The 25,652-nt window shown below is 34.4% G+C and overlaps 1 protein-coding gene across 1 annotated transcript in view; it reads left to right on the top strand.

Annotated features, from left to right (window-relative positions):
- LOC150099421 (NADH dehydrogenase [ubiquinone] flavoprotein 1, mitochondrial-like) overlaps positions 1–25,652 on the top strand; it is a 242,170-nt gene that overhangs the window by 72,191 nt on the left and 144,327 nt on the right. The window contains exons 4-5 of the mRNA XM_090404424.1: positions 16,766–16,914; positions 23,702–23,835. Coding sequence (XP_090260550.1) covers positions 16,766–16,914; positions 23,702–23,835 — 283 coding nt within the window. The remainder of the gene's footprint in view (positions 1–16,765; positions 16,915–23,701; positions 23,836–25,652) is intronic.

The following is a 25,652-nucleotide window of genomic DNA, read 5'->3' as shown; positions in this document are numbered from 1 at the left end:
TTTGACAGTTTCGTAAGGAAAAAGAAAATCTTCTTTGTATCTATTAAATTTAATGAATTGACAAAAAAACGTTACAGGCAGAGTTAATTACAATACTATCAACAAGATTTACTCAAAATAACCACCATTAGCATCGATCACAGCTTCAATTCTTCTTCGGAACCTCGAACAAGCTGATGCTACAGTCTCCCTGGGAAGGGCCGCAAAAACTGTTTTAATTTTATCCATTAACTGGGCTTTTGTATTACTGGAAGTGCGATTGGTGTCTTTTTCAACTGCGCCCCATACAAAATAATCCATGGGGTTAAGGTCTGGGGAGTTTGGAGGCCAAACATTTGGACTGGTGAAGTCGTAGAAATTTTCAGACAACCATTTTTGACTTTTCCCAGAGGTGTGGCAAGGGGCCGAATCCTGCTGCCATACATACGGCCTACCATTGGCTACCCTTGTTATCCAGGGCTTGACTACAGTTAGCAACTCCACGAACAAAGCCCGAATTCCAATGCCAGGGTTCTTCAACACCTGTTCCTGCAGATTTGCGAGGAATTCTGCTGTACGAACGCAATCAGATCGTCTGCTAGGGATCTTTCTTCTTGCTACATCCTCGTAGTCACCATTGCAAGTCTCTAGTTCATGCCTGATTGTTTTTACTGTATTCAGGGAGCATTGGGCAGCAGTCGTAATATCCTTATTTTGATGGCGGGCACGAATCATCATGATACAAGTTATTCTCTTCCATGATTCAGGTGGGTTCCAGCTATCCATCCTTTCTGACATCTTGTATATGAATGAAGAAGGGTCCAAACTTTTAAATGAAGAGAAGTGTGTGTTAATACATGTAACTTACGGAAAAATATAATTAATTATAAATATGTCAAATTTATCCCGAACACCCTGTATATATATATATATATTTTTTTTTTTTAATATTTTAGTGCAGTCTTGGTGTGAGTTTGTATCCACACTTATTTCAAATAAATGTACATAATTCCTTTGTTAAATAAAAATAAAAATAAAAAAAGAATTGTGTACAAGTAGCAGGATTTTGCATCTGTAAGTTGCAAATCATACAGGCTTTCTTTTGTTTAGTTTGATGTGTCTGATGCTCTTCTGGCTTTGAAAGTAAATGTCAGTTTTGTATATGACTCACCTATGAAACCTATACATTAGTTTTTTTTTTTTTTTTTTTTTAATTATTCCATGGTATTATTACTGCCAGATCATAGAGATCATAATGTATTTTATACTGCACCTTTTCTGGGTTGTTATAGAGTTCACATTTGGAAATATTCATACAGTTTAGCAAATGCATTGGTGATGCTTTCTCGATGTTACAGATTTTGCAGGTGGGGAAGACTTATGCCATTGCTAAACTTGATTGGTCTTGTGTAGCTGGTCTTGAGGCGAGAGATCATGGTAGTGGCACTGCGATTAAACTTGGTGTTGATGGTAGCTCCTGGATTTTCTGCTGAGCACCAGAGGTGAGTCATGTCCTGAAGAATTATTCTTTTTATGTTTTCTTTTTTGGGTGGTTTTAAAAGGATCAAAATCTGTGGTGTCACTTGATTTTGCTGCCATTTTTGCTACTTCATCTGCAGTTTTGTTTCCCTTTAATCCCACATGGGATGGGATCCATTTGAAGATTATTTTGGAATCCTTATGTAGTTTGTTAATGTTTTTTTTTTTTTGCTATGTCTCTAAGTATTTCTTGATGGCTAGTTTAGCAGTTCTTAATAGCTTGAAAGGCTGCTAAGGAATCTGTGAAAAATATAAACTCCTTCGGGTTTTGTTTGTCCAAATATTGCAGTGCTGTGTTAATGGCTATTAATTCTGCATGGTATAAGTTGCATCCAATACTGTTAGTTGTTTTTAGTTCTATATTATGAGAGCCATAAATGACTACGCCACTCCCAGAATTCCCATTTGGATTTTTGGAGCCATCTGTGTAGAACTTTATTGAGTCAGGTCCATATTCCATTATTTTTGAAAGGGCTAATGATCTCAAGATTTCAGGGTTTTCTAGGCCTTTTTTTGTCATGTTTCCCTATTTCAGAGTTGATAACTATTTTTCCTGTCTTGATTTGGAAGAAATGCTGGGAAGTCAGCTATTTTATTTGGACAATCCGAGGGAATTTTATTTTCTATGATTTCATGCATTGTTGATTTTTTCTTTATTCTGTTTGTTGGTTTCCAGTTTTTAAAAAGTTCACTTGTTCTATGATGTGCAAGGTCAGCTCTTTTTTCTACAAATTTGGTTAGATTTTCTTTACACCTAATTTTTAAAGGAACAAGGTTGGATTCGAATTCTGCTATTTTTCCAGGAGTTGTATTCCTTAGTCCACATATGATTTTAGCTGCATTTTTCTGAATTTTTATAAGCTTGTCTAAACTGGTTTGTGATGCTTGCATCCAGATAGGCTAAGCATATTCCATTATGGGACAGATAATAGAGGTATATGTGACTTTTAAGGTTTTAGCATCGGCTGCCCACTCTTTACCTGAGATACTTTTCATGATATTTAGTCTTCTTTTTGCTCTGACTGCAACATTGTTGATATGTTTATTGAAGCTTAGCAATGGATCCAGAGTCACTCCAAGGTATTTGGGGTTTTTATTAAGCGTAATTAGTTGACTGTTTAGCTTAATCTTTGGTCTCCACTTTCTGAGGTGGTTATTAATAGTAAAAGCACAGATTTCTAATTTAGTATGATTAATTTTGATTATTTTGGTTTTCACAGTATGTAGCTAAACTTTCACTGGCTTTGTTTAAGTAATCTTCTGCTGTTTTTAGGTTGTTGTGAGCTGAGAATAGGACCAAATCATCAGCAAACATAGCTATCTTTGTTTCTTTATTTATATTTTTATCTAAGTCATTTAAGTAGATGGAAAAAAGGAGTGGGCTCAAAATGCTACCTTGAGGTAGTCCCTGTCTTATTTTCACTTTCTTGGAAAAGGTATTATTTATTTTAACTCGAATTGTTCTATTTCTTAGAAAGTCATAGATCCAGTTAAGAACTTTCCCTTCTATTCCAATATGACAAAGTTTGGAAAATAGTTTCTGCCTCCACACCTTGTCAAAGGCATTGCTAAAATCTATAAAAGCTGCAATGGTGGATTTGGTAGTTTTGGTCTGGAAGTTATCTTGAATTGTCTGGGTTAAGTAGAAAAGTTGATCAGTTGTTGAGGGATTTCTTCTAAAGGCAGCCTGAAAATTTGGTAGTATACTATTTTTGTTTAGATAGTAATTCAAATGTTGGAGTATCATTTTTTCCATTAATTTGCCTGGAATTGAAGTCAGTGAAATTGGTCTATAACTTCCTGGTTAGTCTTGTGGTTTGTTAGGCTTTAAGATTGGTATAATTGTGACTGTCTTCCAGTCTTTCGGAACTTTTCCTTGTTTTAGGCTATTGTTGTATAAGCAAAGTAGCCAATCTAGGGCTAGGGAAGGAAGATGTTTGATCATAATTCCTTGTATATTATCTGGTCCATATGATTTATTTATATCTAGTCACTCCAAGGCATCTCCCAATTCAGAGATTGTAAATGGATCCCAGAAAAGTTTGTTTGATATTTTGGGGAGTTTGCAGCATTTTTCTGCTCTTGAGCCTGTTTTGATATTTGATGGTTTTTTCTAGTATTCATCTCTCTCTCTAGTTTGCTTATATTTTGAAAATGAAAGGCCAAGGTATTTGCGATCTCCCTATCTCCAATTTTGATATTTCCATCTGGATCTTTTAGTGTGTTAGTCTCACTTGCCTTTGGTGAGTGAGACTAACACACTCACTTTCTCTTTGTAAATTAGCAGTCAGTTTCCAAAATTTGGTATCTGAAGTGTTTGGATTTAAGTTGTGGCAAAATTCTTGCCACCTAGTTCTTTGTAAAATGTTATATTTTTGTTTAATTTCAGCATTTATCTTGTTGTACTCGATCCTGGTTTCTTGAGAACTTCCAATTTTTAGGATGTTAAATAATTCATTTTGTTTAGTTATTTTACTGGCAAGTTCCTGGTGAACCTTTGTGTAGTTTGAAATAACTTTTCTCCTGTAGCCCTTTGGGATACTTTTCTTTCTGCATTTAGGATAGTATTCTTCCAAGTTATATAGTCTTTGTCTAAGTCATCATGATATATGTGATCTTTCAGCATTTTACTTACTTCATCCTTGTATTTCTCCCAATTTGCCTTCTGGAAGTTCCAATGATATTTTCTTTTTTTGGGTGGGTTTGGATTGATTAATATTGGAGTATGGTCGCTTCCTAATGGTTCCGAAACAGACCAAATAGCTTTGTGTGAAGATCAGGAGACACTGCAGTGATATCTAGGGCATATTTTGTACCATAAGAATGAGAAGACAGATAAGTAGGTTCTCCACTGTTGAGAGTTATTAGTCCTGTTTCATCTAAGACAGCATTTCTCAATCTTTTTAAGCCCAAGGATCAGTAAAATACCTAAAACAATTCTGCGGACCACTAAGTTACAGAAACATAGCTGGGGGAGGAGATCCACCTCTGGCGGCACCTTTTTTTGGCATTTATGAAATCTTGCCTTACTGTCTATAAAACAGCAACTGAGTGATGAAATAGACTTTGACAATGTGATCGACGATTTTGCGAACAGAAAAGCAAGAAAAATAACATTTTAAATGTTGGAATTAAAATTTTACTTCAAAAATAAACATAGTGTTTTTAATTTATTTCCCTATACGTCGTTTTGACTTTTTGTAATTTTTTTTTAAAAACCTATGTAGAAATTATACCAAAATTTCGGAAAAACTGTGCCATTTATAACAATAAATCTAAAAGCTAGTTTTGAAAAATATGGAAATATAATTAATTAAATTTTATCGTTTAATCACTTTTAATCACGATTAAAAGTGATTAAACGATAAAAACTTTGTTCATCATTGAACAAAGTTTTAATTTTTATTAAACAAATAAATAAGATGATATAATTATGTTACTACTTACTTTTATTGAGATGGTTGAGCTTCTCGGTCCTTGCAGTGTTGTTGTATATCTGGCTCAATATTGGTCAACTTCAGTCGAAGATCGGCACGCACACTAAGACGATTTCTGTATTTTGTTTTTATTTGAAGGAGTGATGAAAATCCTTTCTCACAAAGATAGGTTGTAGAAAACTGCAGGACGATTTTCAATGCTTCTTCAGATAATTCCGGAAATTCACTTCTCACTGAAGATGAGATCCAAAATCAAGCAAAATCAAGATCACGGAATTGCATTTTAAGCCCACAGTCACTTGAAAGCTCAATTAACTGTTCCTTTTTCGAGGAAAAAGGAACAGTTAATTGAGCTTAACTGTTCCTTCAAGCCTGAAATGGATCGTGAACACACAGAAATTTCTCATAAAAGTTATTCGGAAAATATGTTTCAAAATTCCGTTTCAGATTTTTGAGGTGGTCACAAACTCAGAATGAACAAAAATATTATTTTCCACTAAAAAGGATTCCAATGTTGGAAAAGGGGCAAATTGTCTGTCTTTTACATAATTAATCCATAAAACCAGTTTTTTCTCAAATGCCTTTATTTTATCATAGGCATCAAGAGCAGTTAAAAAATTTCCCTGAAGGGAGAGATTTAGTTCATTTAATTTCAAAAAAATGTCTGAAAGATAGGATAGTGTTAATAACCATGCTTCGTCAACAAGGAGTGATGCAAAATCAGAACTACGTTCATGTACAAATAATAAAACTTTGTGCCTTAATTGAAATGACCTTGTTAGTACTTTTCCCCTGGAAAGCCAATGAATTTCAGAATGAAGCAAAAGTTGTGTATATTCACTGCCTATTTCATCGCAGAGTACTGAAAATAACCTGTTATTTAACGGTCGAGCTTTAATAAAATTAACTAGCTTGACAGCGTTGTATAGCACAGTTTTAAATTCTGGTGGCATTCCTTTGGAGGCTAACATTTCCCTATGTATGAAACAATGATCCAATTCATATCCGGAGCTACTTCTTTGACTTTAGAAACAACCCACTATGCCTGCCTGCCTGTAAATAGCGTGAGCTCCATCCGAACAGAAGCCTATACATTTTTCCCACTGGATCCCTTTGTGTATTATGTAATTATTGAGAGTGTGAAATATTTCTTCTCCAGTTGTTCAGGATGAGTTCTACAAAACAGAATATCATCATGAATGTTGTTATCATGCGCATATCTTAAGTAGCATATTAACTGCGCATCATTTGTAACATCAGTAGTCTAGTCTATTTGTAATGCATAATAAGGGCTGTTCTTAACTCTTTCGATTAACTGAGATTCTGTGATCACCTGCCATATCATTAATTCTGCGACTGACAGTGTAATTTGAAAGAGGAATCAAATCAACATCTTTTAGTAACTTGTTGCCAAATATAGTTTTTACCACATCTTTTATAGCTGGAAGTAGTAAATTTTCTCCGATACGAGATTTCCCTGTTTTCGCTATGCGCAAACTTAAGAGATAGGATGCTTCCAGTGTTTTGCTATTAATGGAACCCATGGCTGAAATTATATCTTTCCCATGATTTAATGTCCCTAAGCATCGCTGAAAAAATTCAATTGGCTTATTTTTCACATCACAATGTTTAGTTTCTAAATGTCGTCGGAGTTTCGCAGGTTTCATGCACTCGTTTGACAACACTTCATAACCATTACAGTTTCTGTTCACTTTCATCTCCACACAAAATAAACCCAAATTCCAAATACAAACTGTTATATTTCCTACTGTATTTTTTCTTTGAACTGCTTGTTTCTTCTACTTTAATAGTATCAGATTTACTGGCCGTTACAACATGTGTATTACAATTAGGGTTAGCATTACCTGTTTCATTTGCTCTTCTTTTCAAAGTCCTAGTTCTAAGCCACTTTTCCATTATTAAAAAAACGTTTCTGAAAAATATATAAATACTGGGGTTAACTCACGACATACTTTGTTCAAGTATCACTTAGCACTTCTGAAGATATACTGAGCCTTGGTTGAAGGAAACCTTGAATAATAAAAATCAATACACAATAAGCAATTGGTTGAAATGTGGATAACACATGTTCACTTCATTTGACAAAACAGCAAGGGAAGGCAGAAGCAATAAAATATATTGTTTTTCACTTTACCCCTCTTTTATTATTCGTCATTCTGCAGCTACAAATTTAGCGGCAGAATGATGAATAATAAAAGAGGGGTGTAGTGAAAAACAATATAGTTTTATTGCTTCCACCTTTGAACATTCTGGCACTATTTGTTGGTTTTTTTAAGGCTCCATTTGATTTCAATAATTTTTACTTACTTATTCAATTTTTATTTGTTTTGTTTGGATAATTAAAAAAATATATTTATTTAATTAATTTAAGTCTGCCTGCGGACCACCGGTTGAGAAACACTGATCTAAGAAATTACTCAGGTTTTCTCCTCTTGGGTTTATTTCCTCAGAATCCCATAACAGGTGTGCTATTCGTGTCTCCTAAGATAATGGAGTTTTCTTCAATGAGATGGGATAGATTGGAAAGATTTGGTCCAGGTTTGTCAGGAGGATGATAACAATTGAATATGTTTAATGGCTTTTTACTTGGTTCCAGTATTTGGATTCCTTGTATTTCATTTCCTTCTGATACCATGTCTAACTCAACAACTTTATATGACAAGTTTCGGATTAGTGTCAGAAGTCCACCTCCATTTTGGTCCGTAGGCCTATCTTGTCTTATGATTTCATAGTTTTTAATGTTTAAGCTGTTGGTTTGTCGAAGTTTGGTTTCCTGGATGCAGATAATATCAACATCATGTTTGTCAGCTAGTAGTAATAGTTCATTTAGTTTTAGTTTTTCTTTGCTTGCTGGGGTAACGATACCATTTAAATTACATTGGATGATATTAATATTTCTTGTAATGGGTGGAATGATATGCTCATTTCTCAACTCTGACATCATTTCCAAATCAAGAGTCGCGTCGGCTGCCCCTTACACGGTAGCATAAGTATAATCTCTGAAATTTGTCTCCATGACGGGAAAAAGAAGAAATGCTGCTGTCGTTAGATCATCCAGAGGGCACCACGAGGTGGTGACAATCAGACTTTGCCCTCCAAGTCTCTCCAAGTCAGACTTAGCCCTCCAAGATACATTAGTAGCATCAATGAGCTAAGGAATTTTTACCATTTTTTTTTATTATTATTTATTTCTTTATTTTTTGCATAATCCAGAAACTTGCTCTAGCGACCAAATGTGAAACTTTTTCAAGCCACTTCACATCTCCAATAAGCAAAATGGTGGTCTCACACCATGCGATGAAATTGATCTCGCACCTCAAATCTCTCTTCTCAGACTTACTGTCAGTTAAAACTTCTGCTCAAGATGTTACTTCTTCTCTGCTAAACAGTTACTTACTTACTCTGTATAAATCCTAAATCTGACTAACATTGGAATATTACTCCCATGTTTGGTGTGGTGCACCTATGACCTCCCAAAAAATTCTACATGCTGTTCAGAAAAGGACAGTCAGGTTGATTAATGACACTTACAGACTGTCTTCAGCCACTTTCCCATAGTTCAGTTTCTACATTGTGTCTCTTCTACAGATATTTTCATGGCCATTCAACAGAACTTGCATCCATTATGCCTTCTATTTCTGCCAGATATACAGGAACTTGAGCAAGAGCTGCTCAGCATACCTTTACAGTCGAAGTGCATCACTGAACCTGCTACTCCAAGTCATCTTTCATTCCTGCAACCTCAATTCTGTGGAACAGCCTTCCTCATGAGTCATTTGCAAATGACTGCAATCTCCAAGATTATCAACAGATTACTCTACTCCTGATCCACACATGGTATTTGTTTGCTAAAGGCTCTTTTGCCTTTTGTGTGTAGGAGAAATATAACAAAAAAAAAAAAAAAAGAATTAATCACAAAAATGCATGTCCATGGAATGATTCAAACCTGCAGCCTGTTGTTTGGAGAGCAGTGTTATGTCATTACTTTCTACTAATTTTCTATCTGCACTGTCTCTATAATCACTATTATCTACTTTACTAACGAGCCTAAGGAATTTCTATCTAGGGTTATTTCCTCTTCAGATACTGGCAAAATTTGTATTATGCTGCGTCAGCCAGTATCCTATAACAGAAGAGATTCTTGCTCAGGGAAACAATCCTAGATCTTAAAGCATACACACATCATTATGCACTTCATTACGGTCACATAGATTTCTGGTGCTGGCAGTCGTGACCTGAAATCTATCTTTATATACCTTCTGAATTCTTCCTGCTAAGGTTCTATTTTATAAGTGGTAATTTGATCTCGTAATCAGGCATGACTCAGGCATAAGTAAGAAAACATGTTTATCGGAATTTTAAGACATGTACAACTAAGATGAATCATATATTCAAAAAAAATCTCAATTTCATAATAAATAAAGTTCATGCTAAGGAAGTTAATACATTCTAAGTTAGTCAAACACACTTAGTTAGTTTCCAAATTATTAATCAAACTAGATAAGGTAGAAAGCAAACACAATACCACATAAACTTATGATCCCTTTTCACATGCCACTCATTAATTACCAGAATATTATACATTCTGGTGTTACTCAATTAAAGGCTATCTGCAATCTTAATTTCCTTATCAAACTCAGTCATACTCAAATATGAGAATAACTTCTGAACAATTCTTTTGTTCAACGGAAACTAGTTATTCCAAATAAGTATTCTCACTAAAGTTCTCTAATAAATTGTCCACATCTTATAATTACACACAATTTTCTTTCTTCTAATACTTCTGAAACGTATAATAAAGTTCTCTACGTTACCGAGTCCTTTCTGGAGGTCTAGTCGCTACCACGTGTTGGGTCTGGTTACCTTCCAATTAGGCTGTCTCTGCACCTGGCGTTGTGGCTATGTCATCCTTGAACTACTGCCGGACATGAATGTGTTTCTGCCGTGTCTAAGGGGACTTTCTCCACTCCTTCTGATGGGACATTCAGCAATGGCACGATTCTGCAAAGGCCAATAATTCACAAATGGCTGCATATGGAATCTCTTAGTCATCTCCAGGAAAAGGCCCGCTGTTCGACATCGCAGCACCTACGCTCCTCACTCTCACGAACCACCCATCCAAACTCATCAAGCAGGAACCAGGAAAAAGAAAGAAGAACTGAATATGGCACGCATCACCTTATATTCTCCTCTTGTGCACCCCCTTTTTTGCTGGGTCTTTTCCACATGACCCTTATCGTTTATGCCCTTAAGTCGATCCCTTACTCTCCCTTTGCTCCTAGGTTGCTGTTTTCATGGAAAACGTGCTACCGTCACCTTCCGCGTAAGCCATTGCGTCCGGCGCTACACTCGATTCGTACGGTTCACATGCGACCTTTGGACTGTTACTTATTACCTGTCTGGTGATTTACAGTATACTAGATAGCTTAATGAGTCCAATAATAAGCCAACATTTCTCTTATATAAATTCTCTATTTTGACATAAATTCTCTAATTTGATTTTCCATTAGACAGCAACAAATTTCAATACATCACATATAAGTAATACATATTCTCACATATATTAAACAAGTTTTCTTTATTTTCTGCTGGTGTGCAGGTATTTCCTTAAGTAGTTAGATTTTGCATGTTAAATCTTGAATGAACAATTTCCTTGCAAAATTTCTCCATTCAGGATCTAACAGCAGGTACGTTACCACTCAGTCAACCATGCCCAAAAAGTTTGTCTGTTCTCAAAATAACATAGAAATGAAGCAGGTAGGCTTGTTTTGATGCAACATAGGAAAAACTTGCCATTAAAAGCAACTTTGCATGAAATAAAAATAACCAAGCCGCATATATTTTGTTAATGGGTTATATATATTGTGCAAGCAAATTATGTCTGATTCTGCTAGTTCAAGCATTTTACTTGTTCTGCATACACAACTGGTGTTTTTTTTCCTTCCTGTATTCATAGTTTTCTGTCTTCTTAGTCCCACTATCTTAATAAATTTATTATTCAATTTAGTTAAAGAATCCTAAAGACTTATAGTGAATTTATGTATGATATCTATGTTTATTATCACCGATTTTAATGTCAGGCTTAATGCCACTTCATTATAATTTGATTGATTAATATGCAACATTGCTTTACACTGCTTTGACATCAAACCATCTTCCTGCATGTCGTTGAATTCTAACTACTGACTTATACATTGAGTATAATCTATATATGTTGCTCTGCATAATGTCCTGTTTACATCATATAGATTTACTGTGATACCTTATGTTGAAAGTTTATTTTTCACTTGGTCAGACTATAATAAATTTAGTTTAATCCTTTATCCAAGTGTGTGCAAACAAAGTTTGCACCTGAAAGTATCTTCAGGTCTGGGGTAAAGTGGTACAACACCGGGCTACTCCTTGCAAAGCTGGAGCAAGCTACCAACACTCCTATCTCAGTATCTCCCATAATGCAAAACACATCTCCTTGCGGATATGTATAATGTTATGCATTAAGGGAAGGGCCACTACCCAGACTAGTTTCGACCTTTATCGAGGTCTCTTCAGCGGGAGCCAGGCCCAAGTGGAGATACCAAGCCAGAAGCATTAGCAAGGTCATCTCCTCCTATAGGAGCTGCCAAACAGTGTGCCACCTTTTTATTAAATTACTCTTGATTTAGAGAAAGATGTTGAAAGTTTATTTTTCACTTGGTCAGACTATAATAAATTTAGTTTAATCCTTTATCCAAGTGTGTGCAAACAAAGTTTGCGCCTAAAAGTATCTTCAGGACTGGGGTAAAGTGGTACAACACCGGGCGACTCCTTGCAGCTTGCTCCACCTTTGCAAGGAGTCGCCTGGCGTTGTACCAGGTAGTGGCCCTTCCCTTAATGCATAACATTATACATATCCGCAAGGAGATGTGTTTTGCATTATGGGAGATACTCAGATAGGAATGTTGGTAGCTTGCTCCACCTTTGCAAGGAGTCGCCCGGTGTTGTACCACTTTACCCCAGTCCTGAAGATACTTTCAGGCGCAAACTTTGTTTGCACACACTTGGATAAAGGATTAAACTAAATTTATTATTGTGATACCTTATAACTTTTCTAACTTTCCAAAACTTAAATACACATCCTTATTATATTTCCACGATTTATTGTTTCATATGGTCTTGCAACACTCCTGTTTGTTCTTCATCAGTTTTCCCTTAAACGGTTTTTCTTACTTTTTTCTTTCATAAATCTTTTCTGGAACAATTGGTAAGGAAATCCCTCACATTCAGTTTTAGCATCTTTAGCATCATACCAGTTTTTATAAATTGGTATGATTAGAGCTGAATGGCAATCATGTGGAATTCAGCCTTCTTTCAGATTAAATACTTTCACCAAATGTAGCCTGAGTCTGTAGCAGAAGGTAAACTGAATTATAATTAATTATGATATTACCGCATTACTGCCATCAGATCTTGGAATCACAAATCTAGTGAGTCTAGATTTCATGTTTTAAATTCAACTGCCTCTCTGCTTACCATGTTCTCTTGGCAAAGATTTTACTAACATGAAGAAGAGATTTTGCCAAGAGTAAAAAAAAAAAAAATCTGTAAAGTAGATTTTTTTTACTCTCCAAGTAAAAAAAAAATCTGCTTTTCATTAATTTGTTCATTAGTCTTGGCAGTTTCCAGGGAAGGCCTCTTGGTATCCTCTCCCACCGTACTTTATGTACTACATTTAATATGCATGTAGAGGAGGTTATAATCTCTTCTATAGTTTGCCCACCATTTGTAGATCTCTCCTTGGCATTTTGCCAAGAATAGTCGATTCATGCTGAAGGGGAGAAAGAAATGAAGGATGTACGAATTAGTCGCCAACATGCGAAATCACGTGCTTTCTTGTCTGTCGCTGTACTAGTACTAGCTTGATTTTTGTTGTCGCTATTTTGCATTATTTTTTTATTATAAATTTGTATGATGGATCCAGTACAGTCAACAAGTTTTGTTGTTAAATGTTTCAGTAGCTCTTGCAAAAGAATATTGAATAATGTGCTGACATTCTGCGAAAAAGAATAGTCTCCTTATTCCCCTTTCTCAAGTCATAAAACGTGCATGTGCAATTGCGGGCGTATCGGGGTCGACTGTTAAAAAAATTCATAGGGAATCAAAAGGTGAAGGTAAGCCAAAATTTAAATCTCCTAAAAAAAAAAAAAGCACCAGAGTAAAGAAAACCATCGAAACCGTAGCTTTGAATGATTTTGATGTAGACGTTATAAGAACTATTCACGAATTTTACGTGGTCGAGAAAAGAGTGCCAACTGTTTCGAAATTGATTCCTGTGCTTAAAGAGAAAATTAATTTTCCTTGGAAAAGAGAAACTTTCAGGAAAATACTTCATGAAATCAGATTTTGTTTTAAAAAGTCCCAGAATAAAAGGAAACATCATGGAGTGATGTGACATTGTTTTATCTAGAACGCAGTATTTGAGAGCAATAAGACGTTTCAGGGAGGAGAAAAGACTGATTGTGTATCTAGATGAAACTTGGATTGATAGTAATTTAACTTATGGAAAATGTTGGCAGTCTACAGAAGAATGTGGAGTGCTACAAACCGGAAATGCCTCGCCGCACATAATAATTTTGTGTGCGGGTGGAGAAATGGGTTTTTTACCGAATTCAAACTTACTATACAAAGCCAGTTATCATTGGCAAATGAAATCTATGATCTTCGAAAAGTGGGCAGAAGAAAAACTGATTCCAAACCTTCCTAAAAATGCTGTTGTTATAATTGATAACGCTTCATATCACTCTATTCGATTAAACAAAGTTCCAAATTGATCTAATAAGAAGCAAGTGCTTATGGATTGGCTCTCTGCAAATAACATTTCTCATTCCCCAGATATGCGAAAAATTGAATTGCTTAATTTGGTCAAAAGACGTTCGCCCACAACTAAACTATTTAAATTCGACACGATGCTCAAAGAGCATGGATTTCTAGCTTTGAGGCCATCACCATATCATTGCGATATTAATGCTATTGAGTATGTTTGGGCAGAAGTGAAAAGTTTCATTCGCCATCACAACTAACTGGAGATATTGACATGTCGAAACTTTTTAAGCTTTCAGAACAGGTGATTGAAAGTATTACAGTTCAGAACTGGGGAAAATATTGCTTTCATGTCACCTCATTGGAAAATATGTATTGGGACAGAGACAGAATTATCGAAGAATTATGTGAACCTTTGGTGATCAGTTTAAGTGAAAGTGATGGTGATTCGGACACCGATTCAGATGACTATGAAGATTAAAAGGACTTGATAATGGTATTTTTTTCCAACCTTTTTTTTGCATGGGTTTGTTAAAAGAGTCACAACAAGTCATAAATAATTAATCGGTTTAGGACATTAAAGTGTCTCAGTTCTCTCAACTGTAAGTTTAGAATATCTAAGTTCATTTGAAAAAATTTCTGTTTTTCTGTATAATTATTTTTTTTTATAGAAAACTTTCTTAAAAATAAACTTAGTTAAATTTTTGTTTTATGCTATACCTTTTTTAATTTTGTTAATACTCTACGTACATTTTTCCAACTGTCATACAAGCAAAATAGTTACACTTTAAAAACTACAATGTTCATAAAAGAAAAGCTAAATTTTCCGATCTGTAATAATAAACAAACACATCCCAGAAGACAGATTGATTACCCTATTATCGGAATGGATTCTCCTTTTTCTGACATGCGCAGAAGTGTCGAGGGACCTCTAATCGGTGGGCGAACTATACCTATATGGTAATTCCTTTTACTAGATTTGTACTATGTCTCTATCACATCTTTGAATTTTTGAATTTACTCATTGATAATTACAACAAATCAGCATATTATATTCTTGGAATCCACCTTCATTGCATATTTAGAAACTTTCTCTCACTAACTTTGTATTGTCTCCATCACATCTTTATTTTATTTTATATATATATATATATATATATGTATATGTATTTATCACATTCTGCTTATTATAAACCACCCTTACAGCTAACATTCTAACTCCTGGTACTACTTTATTTACCGGTCGTCTACTTCTTTTCAGTTTTCTCATAACATGGAAACTAGACGATTAAATTTGCAATTTGAAAGATCATGTAGAACTGCTGATTAAATTAGCTGTTCTACATGATTTTTCAACAATATACTTCAAAGGTTTTTTTTTTAGAATTATTAACGTTGCTTTACTTATCTTTCCTAATACTGGTCATAAGTGTTGCGGATATTTCTCTTATTATTTAATTACTTTTTTTTTTTTTTTACTATTTCTCTTCTTGCCTTCTTTTGTAACATTTATACTGTATATAAGCACCTCAACATGAAAATATGCAAAACCTATAGCACATTAGTGGTGTGTGGGAAAACTGATTTAAGAGAAATTGCAGAAGCTCCTGTGCTTGACTATCATGAAGATATTTTTTTGCTTCACGATGATGAAGCAAAAAGAGAAAGTAAAAAAATAATAATAATCTCTACCTTTTCAAACAGGTGCCAAGGATTTCACTAAGACCAAAAGTATTATATCATGGCAGAAAATGCAGGAACCCTTCTGTGGTTATCCATCCACAACTGTCCAAACTACACTACGATCCTTTTTGCCACATAGCAGTGGTACTTGCACATTTGTGCAAGTCTATGACAAACACAGAATTTTTTCCTTTTTTTCTTTTTTTTTTTAATTTGAAAAAGGTGCAGTTATTTTTTTGTTCCCAGTTTTCCTGCTTTCATTTATCTGCTTTCATTTATCTGCATTCATTGCTATCTCTATCACTCCAGATTCTCTCTCTCTCTATCTTCATTGCTATCTCTATCACTCCAACCCCTTCAAATTTTTATTCCAGGAGCTTGATTTTATGCAGTCCAGATACCCAGCAGTGACGTTATCTTCCTTTAGGACTTTAATGAAAACTCTTTTCATTATGGCTTCCTCTTTCTTGTTCAAATTCTGCTGATCCTTGATAAGATGCTGGAAGTACTTTGCAATTAGAAAACCACTGAATAATTATCATCCAGTACTCTTAACCTTTTTTAACCAGTTTGTCATGGAAATATAAAAAGTATATGTATTTAAGTTTTGCAGATTTCTAAAAGGCATAAGATACCAAGGGGAACACAAAACACTAAAAACTGTATAATGTCAACAGGACATTACACAGAGCAACATGTATAAATTATATTTATGGCTTGAGTTAGTAGTTATAATTTAACTATACGCAGGAAGATGGTTGATGTCAGAGCAGTGTTTTATATTGTTTGATCACATTAGCTTATTGAGCCTGATATTCAATATTGAATAACAAAGTTGTATATCTGCCTAACTGGTAATAAATAGCTTGCTGTCATATATTAAAATAGCTTTGGAATTTAGTTAGAGCTGGTATATTGAAAGGTTGATTTAACTTATAAAAACATTAATATATTAATTAAAACATTAAGCTTGACACCTCTTAACCCTCTGCCACTTCCCATCTGTATGTTCTCTTATTATTAATAGATACTTTGAAATAGGTACTTGTTCATCTTCAATTATTAAGTCTTTCACTTTACTATTCAAAAATATTTTGAATAATAAAATAATTATCCACAAGTCAGAAAACAATAAATATTAGATGAAAAGAACCCCCCCCCCCTCCAATATCCATATATGATGTTATATATTCAAACCTAAATGGTTTTTAGGTTTAAGGATTTTTCAGTTTAGGAAAAAACTGAAAAATCCTTACTCACTGTGTTTTCTTCATATGCAAATATTGATTCTTTATTTTATTTGCAAACAGGGTGATTGGTATAAAACTAAAGAGATAATCTTGAAAGGACCAGAATGGATTCTGAAAGAAGTGACAAAATCTGGCTTGAGAGGCAGGGGAGGAGCTGGCTTTCCTACAGGCATGAAGTGGAGTTTTATGAATAAGCCATCAGATGGGAGGTATGCCATAACTACCTATCTATCTATCTATTCATCCATCCATCCATCCTATTCATATCTTGTGGCACGAAGTTCAAGTTTTGTCTTCATTTAACCCCATCTTTTGCAACTAATTCTGCTGCTGTCCAGCTCTCTCACTTGCCTTCTTCTTCTTTCTTTCTTCTTTTTCTGTCATTCTTTGCCCACTCATTAACTGAATATCATTCTTTGACATTCAGTTAATTCTCCTTGAGAGCTATCCTTGAAATCTTTCCTTGTACTGGATTTGACATTGTCCAAATGAATTGTACATGTACTGAGAATGACTATTCTCGGTACATGTCCAGTCCATTTCAGCCTGCTTTATTTATTTCACTGGTGATACTTTTCTGCTCCATCTGTTTTATATAATTCATCATTTGATATACATTACAGTCAAACTATTTTGCATAAACTATTTAGCTTCTCATTTCTTTATCCATCTCCTGATCCATATAGTAATATAGCTTTGATATTGTTATTGAAAATCTATATTTTGGTTTTATTATGTTTGGACGATTTTCATATATTATATCTTCTGAAGCAGCATTTGCTTTTGTCAATATATATATATCCTTGTCATTTCTTCCTTCAGTATCAACGTAAATTTTCTAGTATGTAAAATTCTTGACTCCTACTTCATGTTGGCCAGTTTTAATTTATTTCTAGTGTTTATTTAAGAACTTTTGCTTTATTCGTATTTATTTAAATTCAACTTCTGATTTTGCTCATATATTCATTGTAATCATCTAGAACTTCCAGATTCCATTATAGTTATATCATCATCATTTCCTGATATGTATGCTCAGGAGATGTACAGGATCTTATGATAGTACTACATGAACAAATTATGCCATTACTAACTTCTGATCAACAATTTTCCACCAAATTAATCTGTTGTCTGTCAAGACTCCAGTATTATCAGATCTTATATGTCTATCTTTTAAGGTTTTTACTGTATCAGTCCATCTACATCTTGGTCTTCCTCTAGGTCTTTTTCCTGCCAACCTGGCAAAGAATACTTGTTTTGCTAATCTTTCCTCAATCATTCTGTTTAATTATACTAATATAATATTATTATGTAATGGATTCTGTTTTATGTGTAAGTTTTTTCATAATCCAGCTATGACTATGTTAAAAATCTAATCTAGGCATATTGAAATCCTGTCTCAAACCAGTTCTTATCTCAAACCATTATGATGTTTTCTCTTTAATAACACACTTTTACCTTCTTTATACAGTTCTTTTATTATTCTCACATATTTGTCATGAATTTCATAGCTTCTAATAATTGCTCATAATGTCTCTCTGTCAATACTGTCAAAATGATTGACAAAAAATATAAAATTAGGTATAAGGATGTTTTAAATTCTATGCCATGTTACACTTTTAATCATATTTATCAAAATTTTAGAGGTGGACGTCGAAAGACAACTGCAACATTGGTATCATGATTTATCGATTATAAATTTAGTTCAATTATGGAACTGTTCTCTTTTTTCAGATGGGTTCATAATAATACATATTTTATTCTGTTTTTTGCTGCAAATATCTGCATTATACTTGCATGTTATGCCTTCTCTGAAACACAGTCAGATAATTTATGAAATGAAAATAAAGCACTTTATTTAAAAAAAATAAGCACCTTCACAAGCATAATCTTTTCCATAAAAGATAAACATAAATATTGCTTTTGTACAACTTCAGATTTTTAGAAGAGAAAAAAAAAAATCATTCTTAAGTGTTACAGGTAAAAAATATGCTAGCATATTTGAACAACTCTTCTTCTTCTCCATATGATACTACACTACTGTGAACCAAAAATTGCTTAGAAACCTTAACTAGGTTAAATGTAAGTAAAATAAGCTAACGACCACTCAAAATCACAGGATCTTCACTATCTGCAATAATTAAGCATGCATTCAAACACACAATTCTTCAAGTTATGCTTTGAAGTCTTGTTATTATAAGCCAGATTAATCTTAGGAAGAGATTTGCACAAGAGGAAGAATTGTTCGAGGTTTGTGCAGCACACGTTCACACACAAACATAGAGATCACTGGTTGCATGTTATCAAAATTTCATCCATGCAGTTGATCAAGATCATGACGTGTTGCAAAGAATTGTTACTTACCGGTGATGCAAGTTGGTATTTTCATTTTGATCTGGAAACAAAATGGCAGAGCATGGAATGTCTTCTCCTTGGTAGAAGAAAGGCAGAAGAAGAAAGCTGGAATTATCCACCACGGATTTCTTCCTGAGGGCACCACAGTGAATGGTTAGTATTATTTAGGAGTAATGCAACGTCTGTATGCCTGCATATGACATGTCAGGAAAGAACTGTTCCACAACGCACTTGCATGCTGTGCATTGCCTTTAAAGCAGTTCCTGTGTGATCAACCCCCCCCCCATTTTTCCTGATTTGACTCCCACAGACTTTTTCTTCTTCCCAAGGATAAAGTGTGTCTTGAAAGGGGAGTGCTTTAATGACATTGAGGACATCCAACATGATGTAACCCAGACACTGAAGGAGGCTCCCATTCAGCCTTGTTTGTAAACAACACTTTAACCATTTTCACTGGCATATGATTTTACTGTACCAAGAAGTAGCATGCTTGCACAAAGTTTGCACATTCTATTATTGAAATGTTTTGGAGAAAATATAGTGCAAAGGAAAGAACTTTTTTTTTAATCTTTTAGACTTAAGAAAGAAAGTTCTACCAAATTAACAGATGAAACAAGGAAAGCAAGTGAAGTGTAGATAAAACTGCTAAAAAAGATTATAGAGTTTGTTTCTGAAGTAACAGACAATTCTTTAATATATGTTGAGCAACAAACTTGTTCTAGTTAATGTTTTAAATATGGAAGAAGTGAACTTCACTTGTGTTCAAGGATAATGAAGGAGTTCCCAAAATTGAAGGGGAAAAAAGGAACCTTGAAATTAACATTATGTTATATTTAGAAGGAAACAGAAGAGGTTAAATTTGTCTATATCCAACCTTTCATATTAAGTCAGTTATGGGAAGAAAGTTACTTTCTATGAATGACTTTATATTTATACACATAACTTTATTTTGTTGATTAGAATGTTTCAGATTCATACCTATAATCAGAGCTCCATAAATACAACTTAAATCTACTAGACACAAAAAACTTTTACTCACCCAAGGTCTACTTTATATTGTTATAGGCACAACCACTTGCCAGAGGCAAGTTTATCAGACACAAATGGAGAGTGAATTTTCAGTCTCATTCTAAATGCATTCAAAATATATTGCCTTATTTTCGTTGCATTTAATAATTTACATATTTGCAAATAATTTACATATTTTTGCATTTTAAAACATCATCTTGTTCACTATCAAGTTATATAATAATAAAGAATACAATAAAGAAGTTTTATTTTCAACCAGGAGAAAATTATTTACAGGGTGTTCGGGATAAATTTGACATATTTATAATTAATTATATTTTTCCGTAAGTTACATGTATTAACACACACTTCTCTTCATTTAAAAGTTTGGACCCTTCTTCATTCATATACAAGATGTCAGAAAGGATGGATAGCTGGAACCCACCTGAATCATGGAAGAGAATAACTTGTATCATGATGATTCGTGCCCGCCATCAAAATAAGGATATTACGACTGCTGCCCAATGCTCCCTGAATACAGTAAAAACAATCAGGCATGAACTAGAGACTTGCAATGGTGACTACGAGGATGTAGCAAGAAGAAAGATCCCTAGCAGACGATCTGATTGCATTCGTACAGCAGAATTCCTCGCAAATCTGCAGGAACAGGTGTTGAAGAACCCTGGCATTGGAATTCGGGCTTTGTTCGTGGAGTTGCTAACTGTAGTCAAGCCCTGGATAACAAGGGTAGCCAATGGTAGGCCGTATGTATGGCAGCAGGATTCGGCCCCTTGCCACACCTCTGGGAAAAGTCAAAAATGGTTGTCTGAAAATTTCTACGACTTCACCAGTCCAAATGTTTGGCCTCCAAACTCCCCAGACCTTAACCCCATGGATTATTTTGTATGGGGCGCAGTTGAAAAAGACACCAATCGCACTTCCAGTAATACAAAAGCCCAGTTAATGGATAAAATTAAAACAGTTTTTGCGGCCCTTCCCAGGGAGACTGTAGCATCATCTTGTTCGAGGTTCTGAAGCAGAATTGAAGCTGTGATCGATGCTAATGGTGTTTATTTTGAGTAAATCTTGTTGATAGTATTGTAATTAACTCTGCCTGTAATGTTTTTTTGTCAATTCATTAAATTTAATAGATACAAAGAAGATTTTCTTTTTCCTTACGAAACTGTCAAATTTATCCCGAACACCCTGTATATGTCTGTTCCTCGAAATTATGATAGAACTTTTATGCTTTCTTTTTTTTATTTGAATTTGAATTGTTTCCACTCGTTACATAATTGTATTGCTCTGTGTTTGTTTTACCTTTGTGTTAATAAATCATCATTTATTGTTCTTATATAATGTTGTGAGTTAGTACCACTAAAAGGATAATTGTATAATACTTTACACCTAAGCTTTGCTACACAACAGTGATATTATTCTGCTTCATTTTCAAAGTAAGGTCAAAACATAGCAATGATTGACTTTTTTTATTTTTATTTTCCTCTCATTTGCATTTCATATCTTACATACATTCAAAATTATCATCATCATCATCAAATTCCTGCCATGTACCCTCAAGGGGTTACAGGATATGATAGTACTACATGAAAAATTTACATCATTACTAACTTCCTATCTACAATTTTCCTCCAAATCAGTCTGTTACTTGTCAAGACTCCAACATTACCAGATCTTATATTTCTATCATCTAAGCACTTTGTACCGTATCAATCCACCTATATCTTGGCCTTCCTCTGTGTCATTTTCCTGCCAACTTGGCAGAGAACACTTGTTTTGCTAATCTTTCCTCGCCCATTCTGTTTAAGTGACCATCCCACCTGAGATTAGCTCTGCTAACGCATTCCTGGATGATAACAATGTCAAGTTCTTTCCTAATCTTCTCGTTTTTAATATGATATTGCCATTGATGCCATCTGTTCACGCCCATAATCTTTCTCAGGACTCTCATATCTGCGGTCTCTAGTCTTTGGTCAAGTGTTTTACTTCTGGCCCAGCTCTCAGATCCGTAAGTTAAAACTGGTTTGAACACTGTCTTGTATACAGCTAATTTAGTGTTCCGACTAATTTCTCTCTTATTCCAAATGAATTTATTCAATTGACTTCCTACCATACCAGCTTTGTTGATTCTGTTGTCTATTTAATTTACCATTTTCACTAAAAATCGTGCCTAAGTAGCTGAAATGTTTTACTTGTTCCACTGGTCCTCCATTCACAACACAGTTGACATTTTCAATGATTCTGCCCATTTTCATTGTCTTTGTCTTTTTATTGCTAACCTTCATACCATATCTATTACAACAGTTATTCAATTTAGTCAGAGAATCTTGCAGACTTGTAGAAGATTTATTTTGAAGTATAACATCGTCTGCATAAAGCAAAGAGCTGACATTAACATCTCCAATTTTGATATCATGTTTAATACCACTTTCCTTCATAATGTGATCCATATAGATAATGAATAACAGAGGAGATAATGTACATCTTTGTCTCACACCAGATTTAACATTAAACCATCTTCCTGTACTTCCTTCAATTTAAACTACTGACTTACAACTCAAATAAAGACTAAGTATTGCTTGATACAATGCCCCATTGACACCATATTACTGTAGCGTATTGAATAGCTTCTCTCTTGGCACTTGTCATATGCCTTTTCCAAATCGACAAAACTTAAATACAGATCTTTGTTATATTCCCATGCTTTCTCGACTATTTGTCGTAAAGTGAAGATCTGATACTGACAGCCTCTATTTGACCTGAATCCAGCTTGTTCTTCACCAAGCTTTTCTTCCACAATTCTTCTCAACCGTTTCTCAAGTATACTTGCATATATCTTACCAAGAACACTCGGTAGGGATATACCTCTGTAATTCTCACATTCAGTTTTATTTCCCTTTTTATAAACGGGTGCTATGAGAGCTCTACTCCAGTTCATTGGGAATTCGTCCCTCTGTCCAGTCATTCTGAACTATGCAGTGCAGCTACTGTAAGACTTTTATACCACCATACTTCAGCATTTCTGGTCGAATATCATCCACTCCTGCTGCCTTTCTACATTTCAAGCCTTTGATGGCTTTTTCTACTTCAAGTATGGATATGTATTGATGACTGCATGCCTGGTCAGTGTTTTTTATCACTGTGCTGTCATCACTGCTTGTTTCATTTAGCAAATTTTCAAAGTAATTACTCCATACTTCAAGGATATCTTTTTCTCCCGTTTTCATTTCACCTTTATCATCTCTAACTCCTTTTACGGCACTCTTTCCTCCATTTCTAAGTTTCTTCAACAACCTCCAGAATATTTTGCCACTTCTTGATATTTATTTTCCTTGTTCTTGTTGAAGTCCTCCCATGACTTTTGTTTAGCTAGTTTTACACACTGTTTAGCTTTCTTACATTTGTCTCTGTATTCTCTAAGAACACAAGCTGACTTATTGCCAAGAACTTTTGATATGCTTTCTTCTTTTCCTTCACTGCCTCTTTAACTTCCTGTGTCCACCATGGAGTTCTAATTCAAAATTATAGATTATTAAATTTTAAGCAAATGTTGCTTACCCTAATCTTATTAAAAATAAGTTATTCATTATATTTATTAATTGAATCTAAATATTTCAGACCAAAATATTTGGTAGTGAATGCTGATGAAGGGGAGCCAGGAACATGCAAAGACAGAGAAATACTTCGCCATGATCCACATAAATTGATCGAAGGATGCTTAATAGCAGGAAAATCCATGGGAGCACAAGCAGGTGAAAATAATTTTTGTTTTCATTATTCTAAAATTAAACAGAGAAAAAAAACTTCATTATATCAAAGTTAATCTTTCTTGATTTTAGAAGGTACTTTAATCAATACTCATTTATGTTGGAAGTATTGAAACTGGAATGCAAAGAAGCACCAAATTCATGTTCATTATAAAGATTGAGAAAAAATTCACGTAAGAGCAATTGTCATCATCATCGTCATCAAATTCCTGATGATGATAATATGATAGTACTACATGAAAAATTTACATCATTACTAACTTCCTATCTACAATTTTCCTCCAAATCAGTCTGTTACTTGTCAAGACTCCAACATTATCAGATCTTACATTTCTATTGTCTAAGGCACTTTTTACCATATCAATCCATCTATATCTTGGTCTTCCTCTGGGTCGTTTTGCTGCCAACCTGGCAGAGAACACCTGTTTTGTTAATCTTTCCTTGCCCATTGTGTTTAAATGACCATACCATCTGAGATTAGCTCTGCTAACGCATTCCTGGATGCTGACAATGTCAAGTTCTTTCCTAATATTCTCGTTTTTAATATGATATTGCCATTGATGCCATCTGTTCATGCCCCTAATCTTTCTCAGGACTCTCATATCTGCAGTCTCTAGTCTTTGGTCAAGTGTTTTAGTTCTGACCAAGCTCTCAGATCCATAAGTTAAAACTGGTTTTAACACTGTCTTGTATACAGCTAATTTAGTGTTCCGACTAATTTCTCTCTTATTCCATATGAATTTACTCTTTTTTTTTTAAAATTCATTATTAATTTATTGGCATTGCATTAATCTTCATATACTATTTCAAATTTATATAAAATTACAGAAGCCTATAACAAGAGTCCACTAGTGGTTAAAAATATAAATAAATAATTTATTCAAATTAAGTGGATATTGAATCTAACATGATTTCTTAGCTGAATAAGAAACTCAAAGATAGAAAATCTAAGAGTTCCATGCCGAATATAGAAAACTATAAAAGTCGGTTTCGATCTTTTTTGAGGTCTCATCAGTGAGTAGGTAGACCTAGTACTGCTGCAACCTCAGCATTTACATCTGGGTCTACCTATTCACTGATGAGATCTCAAAAAAGGTCGAAACCGGTTTGGGTAGTGACCTTCTCTCGTAATGAATAACAGCATACATCTCCTAGGAGTTGTGTTGTACATTATGGGAAAATACTAAGGACAGTGATCGGAGTTCACTCCACCTTTACTACGAGATTTGCCCCAGCATGTACCAGGTGATGACTTATGCTTGGACACGCCGAACTTTTATAGTTTTCTATATTCAGCATGAAACTCTTAGATTTTCTAACTTTAAATTTCTTATTCAGCCAAGAAATAATGTTGGATTCAATATCCACTTAATTTGGCTCTTTATCTCAGTAATAAATAAATAAGTTTTATAATGACTGCTTGTTGTAAATGATCAAATATCTGGAAAGATAAAACCAATCCCAGAATCAAATATAATATTGCTACTCTTACTACAATAATTGCAATTAAAATAAACAATATCTCATCCATATCCATATAGATAATGAATAACAGAGGGAATAATGTACATCCTTGTCTCACACCAGATTTAACATTAAACCACCTTCCTGTACTTCCTTCAATTCTAACTGCCGACTTACAACTCAAATAAAGACTGAGTATTGCTTGATATAATGCATCATTGACACCATATAACTGTAGCGTATTGAATAGCTTCTCTCTTGGCACCTTGTCATATGCCTTTTCCAAATCGATAAAACTTAAATACAGATCTTTGTTATGTTCCCATGATATTCGTAAA

This window comes from Typopeltis vanoorti, chromosome 14 (assembly GCF_054136105.1).
Source record: "Typopeltis vanoorti isolate ZY-2024b chromosome 14, IOZ_Tvanoo_1.0, whole genome shotgun sequence".
NCBI lineage: Eukaryota > Metazoa > Arthropoda > Arachnida > Uropygi > Thelyphonidae > Typopeltis > Typopeltis vanoorti.
This window is presented reverse-complemented; position numbering and strand designations above follow the sequence as displayed.